The sequence below is a fragment of the Saimiri boliviensis genome, chromosome 2 (assembly GCF_048565385.1).
Source record: "Saimiri boliviensis isolate mSaiBol1 chromosome 2, mSaiBol1.pri, whole genome shotgun sequence".
Classification (NCBI taxonomy): Eukaryota; Metazoa; Chordata; class Mammalia; order Primates; family Cebidae; genus Saimiri; species Saimiri boliviensis.
The window spans coordinates 102,935,559-102,949,173 of NC_133450.1; the positions used below are offsets into that span (position 1 = coordinate 102,935,559).

At 40.6% G+C, this 13,615-nt stretch overlaps 1 protein-coding gene and 1 long non-coding RNA gene across 6 annotated transcripts in view; one reads left to right on the plus strand and one right to left on the minus strand.

Annotated features, from left to right (window-relative positions):
* LOC141583629 (uncharacterized) overlaps positions 1–13,615 on the minus strand; it is a 766,076-nt gene that overhangs the window by 508,750 nt on the left and 243,711 nt on the right. The window lies entirely within an intron of this gene.
* LOC120363962 (fatty acid-binding protein, brain) lies at positions 12,644–13,353 on the plus strand. Its single transcript, XM_039469104.2, has one exon. It carries the CDS (start codon positions 12,717–12,719, stop codon positions 13,038–13,040), a length of 324 nt encoding a protein of 107 aa, XP_039325038.2. The 5' UTR covers positions 12,644–12,716; the 3' UTR covers positions 13,041–13,353.

Genomic DNA, 13,615 nt, shown 5'->3' on the forward strand with positions numbered 1-13,615 from the left:
GATCTAGTTAAACTTCAGAGCTTCTCTACAGCAAAAGAAATAATCATTAGAGTGAACTGGCAGCTAAAAGAATAAAAAAATCTGCAATCTACCAATCTGACAAAGGGCTCATATCTAGATTCTATAAAGAACTAAAACAGATTTACAAGAAAAAAACAAACAAACCCATTCAAAAGTGGGTGAAGGATACGAACAGACACTTTTCAAAAGACATTTATATGATCAACAAACATATGAAAAAATGCTCATCATCACTGGTCATTAGAGAAATGCAAATCAAAACCACATTGAGATAACATCTCACACCAGTTAGAATGTTGATCATTAAAAAAATCTGTAAACAGATGCTGGAGAGGATGTGGAGAAATAGGAACACTTTTCCACTGTTCGTGGGGGTATAAATTAGTTCTACCATTGAGGAAACAGTGTGGCAATTCTTCAAGGACCTAGCAATAGAAATTCCATTTGACCCAGCAATCCCATTACTCAGTATATAACCAAAGGATTATAAACCATTCTCTTATAAAGACATATGCACACATATGTTCACTGCAGCACTGTTTACAATAGCAAATACCTGGAACCAACCCAAATGCTCATTGATGATAGACTGGACAAGAAAATGTGGCACATATACACCACGGAATACTATACAACCATAAAAAACAATGAGTCAGTGTCCTTTGTAGAGATATGGATCAATCTGGAAACCATAATTCTCAGCAAACTGACACAGAACAGAAAATCAAACACCACATGTTCTCACTCATGGGCGGGTGTTGAACAATGAGAACACATGGACACATTGAGGGGAACACCACATGCTGGGTTCTTTTTGGGGGGGAATAAGAGAGGGACACCAGGGGGTAGGGAGGTTGGGGAGAGACAACATGGGGAGAAATGCCATATATAGACGACAGGGGTACGGAGGCAGCAAAACACATTGCCATGTATGTACCTATAAAATAATCCTTCATGATCTGCACGTGTACCCCAGAAACTAAAGTGCAGTACCATATATATATGACAGTTAAATGTTATTTTCAAAGAAGTATAGTTGTCATACTAAAATAAAATTCTCAGAGAAAATATATTCAAGAATGATGGTGAAAGGGATCTTTTTTATTTAAGAAAATAATTAAATAATAGCCACTATGGATTCAAACTTAAGGGGATACTAAAGGGTGTTTTTCAAGTGAAAAGAAAATGAATCCACAAGTCATTAGGAAAAGGGTATTATTTTTAAAATATAAATACACATTGTCTTTATTAACAACAATTGTAATTATATCACGTCAGGTTTGAAATATACATAAAATTAAACTTTTAATGTATGAGTGGTTCATAAATTTGAAAGGATTAATGAGGTAAATAGTGTTAAAGTTCTTCATTACCTGGTAAGATATCAAGACAAGTAATTAACAGGAGACTCTGTAAGTTAAGAATGCGCATTATAACAACAATCACAAAAAGATGTAATAAGCATAAGTTCTACAATAAATTTGAAAATTGAAATTAAAAAAATACAAAAGAAATAAGAAAAGATAATAAAGATAGACAACAATGAGAAAATAGACAACAAAATTATAAATTTAAAACAAAATAGTAATTGCATTAAATATAAGTGGACTAAATATATTGAGATTCCAATATATAAGTGGGTTAAATATAAGTCTTTTGCTGAAAAAACAAACAAAAATTGAGAAGCCAGAAGAGTTGGATGTAAGCAAATAGAAATATACTCTGAAAAAATTAATCTGTAAAAGCTCATATAGCTATTATATCATACAAACTAGAAAGAAATCAAAGAAATATTATCAGATGTAAAGATGAGGTGTTTTGTTTTGTTTTTTTGAGACAGAGTCTTGCTCTGCTGCCCAGGCTAGAGTACAGTGGCACAATCTTGGCTCATTGCAACCTCTGCCTCTGGGTTCAAGTGTTTCTCCTGTATCAGCCTCCTGAGTAGCTGAGATTACAGGCATATGCCACCATGCCAGGCTAATTTTTGTATTTAGTAGAGACAGGGTTTCACCACTTTGGCCAGGTTGGTCTTCAACTCCTGACCTCATGATCCGCCTTCCTTGGCCTCCCAAAATGCTAGGATTATAGGCATGAGCCCCTGAGCCCAACTAAGATGCCATTTTATAATGTCAAAAAGTCAATCTATGAAGAAGATACAACAATATTAAATTTGATACCTCTAAAAGTAAATCGTCAAATTATATAATACAAAAATATACAGAGCTAGCAAGGAGAAATAGACAAAAATTACATAACAGTGGAAGAGCATAGTATGCCTCTTTCAGTAAACATTATAACAGATCAAAAATCAGTAAGAATGTATAAAATGTGAATAATACCCTAACAAATACGTTTCATTCCTTTATGTAGAATATTTCATCCAATGGCAAAATGTACCATTTTTTTTTCCAATGGCATATGAGGCATTTGTAAATTAACAAATTGGGGTCATATGGCAAATATAAACAAATTTCATTGGTTTTAATTTTTACAGACAATTTAAACTAACCATACTGGAATTCAGCTAAAAGTTAGTAACAATCACAACATCTAGAAACCACCAATCACTTTCAGATTGGCTAAGACACTTCTAGATAGTGTATTTTATAGATTTGAATTTATAAAATAGAAATAAGGATGAACTAGCATTGACCTCAAAAGAGCCCAAAGTTTAAAGCAATTTTTTTGAAAAAGTAGAAAAATGATATTAAATAGCATTAAAAAATTAATAAATTAAAAACAATCATAAAATGAAAGAACAATAGGACAAATTATTCTTTGAAAAAAACATTGATAAGCCCTTATAAGAGTAGGATCACATAACAAAAGGCACAAATATGCAATAGCAGGATTTAAAAAAAGGAGGATTCAAAAGCTAGTAAGGGGATATTATGAATAACTTTAGGCTTTTAAATTTCAAAAATTGGATGAAAGAGTAACTAGTAAAAATATGTTAACCAAGTAGAGACAAGAAGAAACAGAAAATATTAAAATCACTGTGACAATGATATACATAGAATCCAGAAACAGAAATGTTCCCATAAATAAAATTCACGAGTAGATGGCTTCAACAGTCAATTCTTCTAAACATCCAAGAAAGTGCTAATGTCGTCTTACATAATTTTTTTCCCAAAAAGAGAAAATTGGGAAGACACGAAAGTCATTTCATGATGCTAACAGAATTCTGTTATGAAACCATGGCAAGAATATTACAAGATTAGAAAGTTAAAGAAAGGTGAGAATTATAAAGTTTGCTGAAGACTAACAATAAATAAATGTCATCTAAAATCATCTTAAAGGTGCTTGAAAAAATAAATGTACAGTCCTCAACACTGAATGTGCCTGTAAAGCAGACCATATTAATGACAGTAAGAGTTGGCATTTTCTAGGGCTGCAATATGTCAAGAATCTTCTAAGTGCTTTACCCACCTAATTTTTACAACTATCCTTCCTATAGGACAGGTAGTATTTCAAACCCATTACACTGTTCTCCCTCCCTCCTCCTCATGCTTACTCCCCCAATAACAAAGTCAGCACTGGGACAGGGGTTTACGGATACCTAACCCAGGGGCAAAACCAAAGAAGAAAATTGAGGTTCAGACCGGGAGGGTAGTTTCTAAGTGTGCCCTGAAATTCAGATCTGTAAACATTGAGAGATTGTTAGAGAAAGAAAAAAGAAGAAACGATAAAATCATCTCTATAAATTCCAGCTCCAAGGATATTTCTCTGGTATCCAGTCCCTGGAAATTATGAAACCCTGACAGTGGCCTAAATTTGCCCAAATTATAATGAGAAAGATGAGCCAAGTATAAGCACAATGAATCTGGAGGTGGCATTATAAAATAATGCTGAATCTCTTTTTCTACTGAGAAGTGTCATGACACTGCTGTTAAATTATCACTCTGTAGAGAGTTATTTGTCCTGGTTCTTGACGTGCAAATCTAGTTGCACATTAATTAAATGTGACACGCTAATGGGTTAGACTACAGCTTCCACTATCTATGAAAATGAATATATTTATGAAGTTTAACAAAGTTCTTCACAAGATCCCCAGAGAAAGGCACTGTAGCAAATACAAATTATTAATAATGTACTTTGCATTTTTATAGTGCCTTTGCTCCAAATTGCTAAAAGTCTTTCACATTATAATATACTTAATGTTGACAGTATGTTTCTTTTGAAGAACCTATTTCCTAACGCCTTCGGTATGAATTTAAGCTACGAGGTTCCAAACAGTCCAAAAATACAAGACTAACCTCATCAGAAATAATTTACTTGTGTAGCAATTCTGTAAAATGAGACAGGTACAAAAGTGGTCAAAATCAGCGACAAAGTTTCATCAGCAGCCCACAGCACCTACGCTAATTCAAAACATGTTTAGTCTGTTACTGCTTGCTTTGTTTTTTCTTGGTTGTTTTGTTCTCTTACATTTGTCCATTTTTTAAAATACAGAATGGAATGCATTTAATTCTAATTGCATTAAATTGCATTAAATCCTAGCATTACACATTTTAAATTATAATCAATCAAAAATGTATAACAATTTAACTAAAATTTAACTTCAAATATTAAACTGTATATGAAGAAAAATTCAATTAAAATATAAGATCGAGAAAACCTTTCCTAAAGGCAACTGAACTCCGTATGACATGAACTGCAATTTTCAAAGTAGTGTCTTTATCAACATAATTTTCTTTTATATTTGTCTGTGTCCTTACTATTACCAGTTAGTTTGGGATCTGGAGATGAGTCTTATTGCTTATGATGCTTTTTCCTTTCAAATTAAAAGAACTCCCCTTAGCATTTCCTGTATGACAGGTGTGATGTTGATGAAATCCTCAGGTTTTATCTATGAAAGACATTATTTCTCCTTCACATGCGAAGGAGATTTTTTGCTGGATGTACTATACTATTATAAAAGTTTTTTTTTTTTTTCCACTTCTGCACTTTAAATGTACCATGTCATTCTCTCCTGGTGTGTAATGTTTCTAAAGAAACGTGTATTGCCTGATGTACTGGGGCTCCTTTGTATGTTGTATGCTATTTGTTTCTTTTATCTTGAGGCTTTTAGGATCTCTTCATCATCTTCGATCTTTGACAGTTGCATTATTAAATGCCTTGAGTTATGTATTACTCTGTTCTCACGCTGCTAACAAAGACATACCCAAGACTGGGTAATCTATAAAGGAAAGAGATTTCATTGACTAATAGTTCAGCATGGCTGGGGAGGCCTCAGAAAACTTACAAACATGGCAGAAGGGAAAGCAAAAGTATCTTTCTTCACATAGCGAAAACAGAGAAAAGAATTAGCAAAAGCGGGGAAAGCCCCTTATAAAACCATGAGATCTCATGAGAGCTCACTCAGTATCACAAGAACAATGGCATGCGGGTAACCACCCCCATGATTCAATTAACTCCCACTAGGTCCCTCCCATAACACACGGGGTTTATGGGAGCTACAATGCACGATGAGATTTGGGTGGGTATACAGAGAAACAATGTAATTCCACACTGGGCCTCTGCCAAATCTCATGCCCTCACATTTTGAAACACCATCATGCCTTCCCAACAGTCCTCCAAAGTCTTAACTCATTCCAGCATTAACCCAAAATCTAAGCCCAACATATCATCTGAGACAAGGCAGGTCCCTTCCTTCCATGAGCCTATAAAATCAAAAGCAAATTATTTACTTACTAGATACAGTAGGGGTATAGGAATTGTGTAAATACACCCATTCCAAATGGGAGAAGTTGGCCAAAGCAAGCAGGGGCTACAGATCCCATCAAGTCCAAAATCCAATAAAACAGTCATTAAACTTTAAAGTTCCAAATGATCTCCTTTGACTCCATGTCTCACATCCAGATTTTGCTGATGCAAAGGGTGGGCTCCCATGGCCTTGAGAAGCTTCACCTGTGGCTCTGCAGGGTACAGCCCCGCTCCTGGCTGCTTTCACTGGCTGGCATTTAGTACCTACAGCTCTTCCAGGTGCACAGTGCAAGCTGTTGATGGATCTACCATTCTGGGGTCTGGAGAATAATGGCTCTCTTCTCTCAGCTCCACTAGGTAATGTCCCAGTGAGGACTCTGTATGGGGGCTCCAACTCCACATTTCTCTTCCATGCTGCCCTGGCAGTGGTTCTCCATGAGGGTACCACTCCTGCAGGAAACTTTTGCCTGAACATCCAGGCATTTCCATACATTCTCTGAAATGTAGGTGGAGGTTCCCAAACCTCAATTCTTGACTTCTGTGCACCCACAGACTCATCACCACATGAAAAATGCCAAGGCTTGGGTCTTCTACCCTCCAAAGCCAGAGTCCAAGCTGTATGTTGACCCTTTTTAGCCATGGCTGGGATGCAGGGCACCAAGTCCTTAAGCTGCACACCGCAGGGAAGTCCTGGATCCAGACCAGGAAACTATTCTTCTTTCAGAACTCCCAGCCTGTGATGAGAGGGGCTGCTGCAAAAGTCTCTGAACTGCCCTGATTGCATTTCCCTCATTGTGTTGGTGATTAACATTCAGCCCCTTGTTACTTATGCAAGTTTCTGCAGTAGGCTTGAATTTTTTCCCCAAAAAATAATTTTTTATTTTCTATTGCATTGTCAGGCTGCAAATTTTCTAATCTTTCATGCTCTGCCACCTCTTGAATGCTTTGCTGCTTAGAAATTCCTTCTGCTAGAGACCCTAAATCATCTCTCTCTCATTTAAAGATCCACAGATCCCTAGGGCTGCAGCAAAATGCCACCAGGCTCTGTGCATAGCAGGAGTGACATTTACTCCAGTTCCCAACAAGTTCCTCATCTCCATCTGAGACCACCACAGCCTGAATTTCATTGTTCATATCATTATCAGCATTTTGGTCAAAGACATTTAACAAGTCTCTAGGAAGTTCCAAACTTTCCTACGTTTGCCTATATTCTTCTGAGCCATCCAAACCATTCCAACTACTGCCTGTTACCTAGTTGCAAAGTTGCTTCCACATTTGTGGATATCTTTACAGCAGCAGCACCTCACTCCTCGTACCAATTCACTGTGTTAGTTCATTCTCATGCCGCTAATAAAGACATACCCAAGTCTGGGTAATTTATAAAGGGAAGAGGTTTAATTCACTCACAATTCAGCATGGCTGGAGAGGCCTCAGTAAATATACATTCATAGCAGAAGGGGAAGTAAACACATGCTTTTTCACATGGTGGCAGCAAGAAGAATGAGCCAAAGAGGGAAAAGCCCATTTATAAAAACAACAGATCTCATGAGAACTCACTATCACATGAACAGCAGGATGGGGGTAACTGCCCTTATGATTTCATTACCTTCCAACAGGTCCCTCCCACGAGATGTGGAGATTATGGGAATTACAATTCAAGATGAGATTTGGATGGGGACACAGCAAAATCCTGTCAACGTTGTCCGTTGAGGGGGTAGGTCTGGTTGTGTTCTGTAATCCTCCTGAACCTGAATATTAGTATCATTCTCTAGGTTTGAACAATTCTATCATCCCTTAGAATACCTTTTCTACCCCAGTCTCTCTCTACATCCTCTTTAGTGCCAGTGCCTCTTAGGTTTGTCCTTTTTAAGGTATTTTATTGGTCTTCCAGACATGCTTTGTTCTTTTTTATTCTTTTTTCTTTTGTCTGCTTTGACTGTATATTTTCAAATAGTCTTTCTTCAAGTTCACTAATTCTTTCTTCCATTGATAGAATCTATGTGTTCTTGGTGTCAATTGCATTATTCATCTCCAGAATTTCTACTTCTTTTTAATTATTTCAATCATTAGTAGCTTTATCCAAGAGGATTCTGAACTCCTTCTCTGTGTTACCTTGAATTTCACTGAGCTTCATCAAAACAGTTATTTTGAAACCTCCATCTGAAAATTCACATATTTGAAAAGTCACTCTAGAATTGGCCACTTGTGCATTATTTAATTCATTGGTGAAGGTCAAGTTTTCGTGGATATTCTTGATACTGGTAGATGTTTGTCAATGTCGGACATTAAAGAATTAAGTATTTAATGTAGTCTTCAGAATCTTGGCTGCTTTGTATCCATTCTTCTCAGGACTGTTTTCCAAGTATGCAAAGGGCAATGAGTTCTGTAGTCTAAATCTTTGGTAACTGCAGCCACATGTGCATTAGGAGGCACCCCAAGTCCTGTAATCCTGTGACTTTTGCTAACTTGTAGAGGTACTGCTTGGTGGTCTTGGGAAAGATGCAGAAGAATTCAATTGATTACTGGCTAGAGATGCTTGCTCTCTTCCCTTACTTTCCCCCAAGCAAGCAGGCTCTCTTTCTGTCTATGCTGACCTGCCTAGAGCAGGGGGAAGGGTGACACAAGCACTTCTGTGGCCCCACCATTGGGACTGTGGTGGCTCAGACCTAAAACCATCACAGCACTGTGCTTTGCCCAAGGCTCATGGTGACCACTGCCTGGCTAACACTTACTTTATTCCAAGCCCAAGAACTCTTCAGTCAGCATATGGCAAACTTCCAGGTTTGTATCTTACTTTTATGAGAGGCAATCTCCCCACTGGCCCAGGGCAGGCCCTGTAATGCCTTCCAGGAGCCAGGGCCAGGAGGCAGGAATCTTAGCATCTATTCTACTACAGCTAAGCTGGCACCCAAGCCACAGGACAAAGTCTTTCCCACTCTTCTCTCTTTTGTCTCATAGCAGGAGTCTCTTCCTGTGGCTACCTCTGCCCTAGGCCCACAGAGATTAGTGCCTCGCCATGGCTGATGTTCACTTAACACCCCAGGCTCTTCCTTCAACTTGCTGTGAATGCTTCCAGGCCAGGAACTCACCCTTCAGGGCGGTCATCTTCCCTTTGGCCTGAACTGGGTCCAGAAGTGACACCTATGAGCTAAGGCCTGGAAGTGGGGACCCCAGGAGCCTACTTGTTGCTTTATCCCATCGTGGCTTAGCTGGTGCCCAAGCTGCAAGACAAAATCTGCTTTACTCTTCCCTCTCCTTTCCTTTAGTAGAAGGCCTCTCTCTTTATGGACATCACAGATGGAAATTCCCTGGATCACACCTAAAGCCAGTGTATCTCTAGGTCTCACCCAAGACCTACAGTGAGAGCTGCCTGAGACCATTATTGTTTATTCAACAGCTCCAAGCAGAATCGACACAAAGCAGCCAAGTACTCTTTAGTCCGCAGGTGAAGAATCCTGCCTGCCGGGACTGGCTCATTCCCTTGAAGGCAGCAGATTCCCTTCTGGCCCAGAGTGTGTATTAAAGAGAGCTAGGGCCTGGAATCCGGGCTAGGGCCTCAAGTCTCTGTCTAGTGCTCTGTTCTCCTGTGGCTGAGCCAGTACCCAAGTTGTAAGGCAAAGTCTTCCTTTCTCTTCCTTCACCTCTCCTCAAGTAGAAGGAAGAGCTCTTTCCTGGAGCTGGGGACTGCACTGTCTTGGGCTGGGGAAAAGGTAACATGAGCATTACTCCCCTGGTCACCCTAGCTGGTGTCTCAATAGGTAGTATGTACCCCAAGTCCATTTGCCCTGAGTCCAGCACAGCACCAGGGCTTACGCAGGAATTACAATTGTTGTGGCCTAGAATGCCTTTCAAGTTTATTTAGAAACCCAAAGTGCTTTATACCACAGTAGTGAAGCTAGCCAGAATAGCAGAAATCAGATTCTAACCACTGAAATGGGTGATTCCCCTCTGGTCTACATGCTCCTTCTATGGGACTGGAGGGATCATGCAGACCAATACACAATAAGAGCATGTAGATCAGAGAGGAATCACCTCTTTGTGCTCCCTATGTGGGACTGGCTGAATTATGTTCTGCGCTGCTTTCTGCCGTAACACAGTAGCATGGATTTACAGTGCCAATTCCCACAATCACTGTGCTTTCTTTTCCCGGTGTAAACAGATTCTCCCTCCACACCAGGCAACCACTGGGAAAGCATAGGGGAGTTGTGTCAGCAACCCAAGATTGTCTTATCTTCTTCAGTGCTGCTTCCTTTCACATGGTATTAAAATCGGGTTCTGTAATTGCTTACCTGATTTTTGGTTCTTACAAAGGTGCTTTCTTATGTGAATCGTTGTTCAATTTTATGTTCCTTCTGGGAGAACAACTGGGTCTTTTATTCAGTCATCTTGCTCTGCTTCCACTTGTTAGGTGATTTTTTTAATCCGAATCATCTGCAATACCGATGGGAGCTGTGGCCCATCTAGAGTTGCCACTGCCATGACACTAGCTGTTGCAGGAGCTGTGGGACAGGCAGAAGCCCTGACCCCTTCTGAGTTGGTATGGTCGGAGCTTCATGATCCTTAGGTTCATCTAGGCTCCCTGTGCTCTTGGGGGGCTGGGAGCAGGCAGGAGCCCCACCCTCCTGGCCACAGCTGCTTCCAGGCATCTCTGTACTCTTGGAGGTCCAGGAATACCCCCATTTCCCCCACAGGCTCAGAAATGCCTGCTCCTACTCCCTGGCCTCTTCCTGCTCCTAGGTCTCACCCTGATCTGGAAGTAAAGTTGAGTCTGAGCCAGGGCACTGTCACAACCTGGTTGAGTGTGTGCACGTTCAGGCCAGCGCTGAGATGCCAGCCCCCTGCTGTCTTGGTCCCCTCTGGAATTTCAGTACCAATAAGCACAAGCGGCTGGCCAAGAAGAAACATCATGGGTGCCATGAACAGCAGCAGGAAGCAGACAAGTTCCTGGGTATAAAGAGGCAGGTCCCTACTGAAGCCCCACTTTCAAGCCCAGGAAGGCCTGATGCCTGAGGGCCAAACTACTGACCCCACAGATTAGAGCAGAAACTTACGGTGCTTTTTCTGGGCCCACCTATGGCTGCCCATGGACCATCATCATAAACTTTCTACCCTCTTATGTCCATAAAAACCCTGAACTCAACCAGACTGAGAGAGATGAGATGGCCAGCTGCAGAGAAGCTACTCACCTCCAGTCTCCTCTCTGCAACTGCTGAGATGATAGCGTGACCAACTCTGGAGAGGAGCTACCCACTCCAGGGTCTCTTCTCTGCTGAGAACCTGAATGTTCATCAGGACGCCCTGGCTGCAGAGAGGAGCTACCCACTGTGATCTCTTCTGAGCTGTCTTAACTCTCAATAAAACTCCTGTCCACCTTGCTCACCCCCACCTGTCTGCACACCTGATTGTTCTTGGATGAGGGACAAGAAGGACCCACCAAATGGCAGGGCTGAAAGAGCCGTAACACAAACAAGGCTGAAATGTGCCCCTGCCCTTGCTTACCACATTGTGGGCAACAAGGAGAGAAGAGTTGTGGCCCCCTGGGGAGCCTACACCTAGGAGCTCCCCAAGCCAAGTCTGTGACACTCTCTTTGGGGTTCCGTGGTTTCTGGCATCTCCAAGCTTCTGGGTGCCACTCTGTTCCCTGTTGCCAGGTATGTAAGCTGCTTGTGGGACACCTAGTACAGCTACAGCCTTGCAAAAAGCTGCCACCCATGCTGGTTTTTGGAGCTGCCCACTCCACCACAGTCAGCAAGCCCCATATTCACTCGCTCATAAACCTTTCACTGCTCCACTCATTCTTGGCAGCCATGGGATTCAGACCAGTAGCATGAACCAAGTGCAGTCTACTGCGCCAAGTGGGCCAAGTGGGCCAAGTGGGCCAAGTGGGCCTGAGCAAAACTTGGACAAAGCTACCACTGGTCACAGAGGTTTCTGGCTGGTGAAGCAACACTCCATGAATTCTCTAACAATACAAACAAAGTCTTCAGAAAATTCACAAGTACATGCAAGGGAATTAAAAAGCTCCCAGCTGTAATCCCAGAACTTTGGGAGGCCGAGGCGGGTGGATCACAAGGTCGAGAGATCGAGACCAACCTGGTCAACATGGTGAAACCCCGTCTCTACTAAAAATACAAAAAAATTAGCTGGGCATGGTGGCGCGTGCCTGTAATCCCAGCTACTCAGGAGGCTGAGGCAGGAGAATTGCCTGAACCCAGGAGGTGGAGGTTGCGGTGAGCCGAGATCGCGCCATTGCACTCCAGCCTGGGTAACGAGAGCGAAACTCCGTCTTAAAAAAAAAAAAAAAAAAAAAAAAAAAAAAAAAGCTCCCAGGAATACTAGAAACGCAAAATCTTGAAATCCTGTCACACTGTTGTTTATTCTAGTAGTTTCATGTCTGTGACATATGAAAATATAAAACTCCTAACAGTAATATCAAAGGACTAGGCTTTAGTAACTAGCGGAGTAATTAAATATATTGCTAAAATTATATTATAAATACAATTTACTTAAACTCCAGTACCAGATCATACACGGACTTCAAAATATGCCTCATTTTCCGGGTGGATCACAAGGTCCAGAGATGGAGACCATCCTGGTCAACATGGTGAAACCCCGTCTCTACTAAAAATACAAAAAACTAGCTGGGCGTGGTGGCGCGTGCCTGTAATCCCAGCTACTCAGGAGGCTGAGGCAGGAGAATTGCCTGAGCCCAGGAGGCGGAGGTTGCGGTGAGCCGAGATTGCGCCATTGCACTCCAGCCTGGGTAACAAGAGCGAAACTCCGTCTCAAAAAAAAAAAAAAAAAAAAAAAAAAAAAAAAAAAAAAAGCCTCATTTTCAATGTGATATTTTACCTAGATGTCTTCCCTAGCAAATAACAACATTATCTAACTGTTTAAGAAGTTCATCCAGGTAAAGGGTCTTCTGAACTGCAGTGGCAATTAGACGAGAAGATCCTCGCTCTTGTCTCTAAAGACGGGAAAGGGCAAGGATGGTGGAGGCTTTCTGTGCTACCTGGAAACTGACCGACAGTCAGAACTTTGATGAGTACATGAAGGCTCTAGGTGTGGGCTTTGCCACTAGGCAGGTGGGAAATGTGACCAAACCAACGGTAATTATCAGTCAGGAAGGAGACAAAGTGGTCATCAGGACTCTCAGCACATTCAAGAACACGGAGATTAGTTTCCACCTGGGAGAAGAGTTTGATGAAACCACTGCGGATGATAGAAACTGTAAGTCTGTTGTTAGCCTGGATGGAGACAAACTTGTTCACGTACAGAAATGGGATGGCAAAGAAACAAATTTTGTAAGATAAATTAAGGATGGCAAAATGGTTATGACCCTTACTTTTGGTGATGTGGTTGCTGTTCGCCACTATGAGAAGGCATAAAAAAGCTCCTGGTCTGGGCTTAGAAGAGTGCTTCAGTTTTGATGTTTACTCAAGTCTCAGTGCTATCCTATTACAGCACAGCTGATCATTAATTAGATGGTTATCCTTGGTGTGGAGGTGGAAAATGCTGATTTAAAAGTTTGTTACTCCAAGCAACTAGCCCACTTTTAATCTGAAAATTAATTAATTATGTTTTATAATTTGAATTAAAATTTTGTGGCCCCTCTTTTTTTTTTTTTATAAACAAGTGAATACATTTTATAATTTCTTTTGGAATGCAAATCAAATCTGAATAAAATCTTAAACGTGAAAAAAAAAAAAAAAAAAAGAAGTTCATCCAGAAGCAATCTATTCCTATTACGTCTTTAATAATAAAGTTTAAATTCACTGCTTTTAAAATAGAGTTTCATTTATTAATTCAAGCATTAAACAGATTTAATTCAATTTTTCAGTAAATAGTTCTTAACAGCCACTATGTACCATGTACTATAATAGGCTTG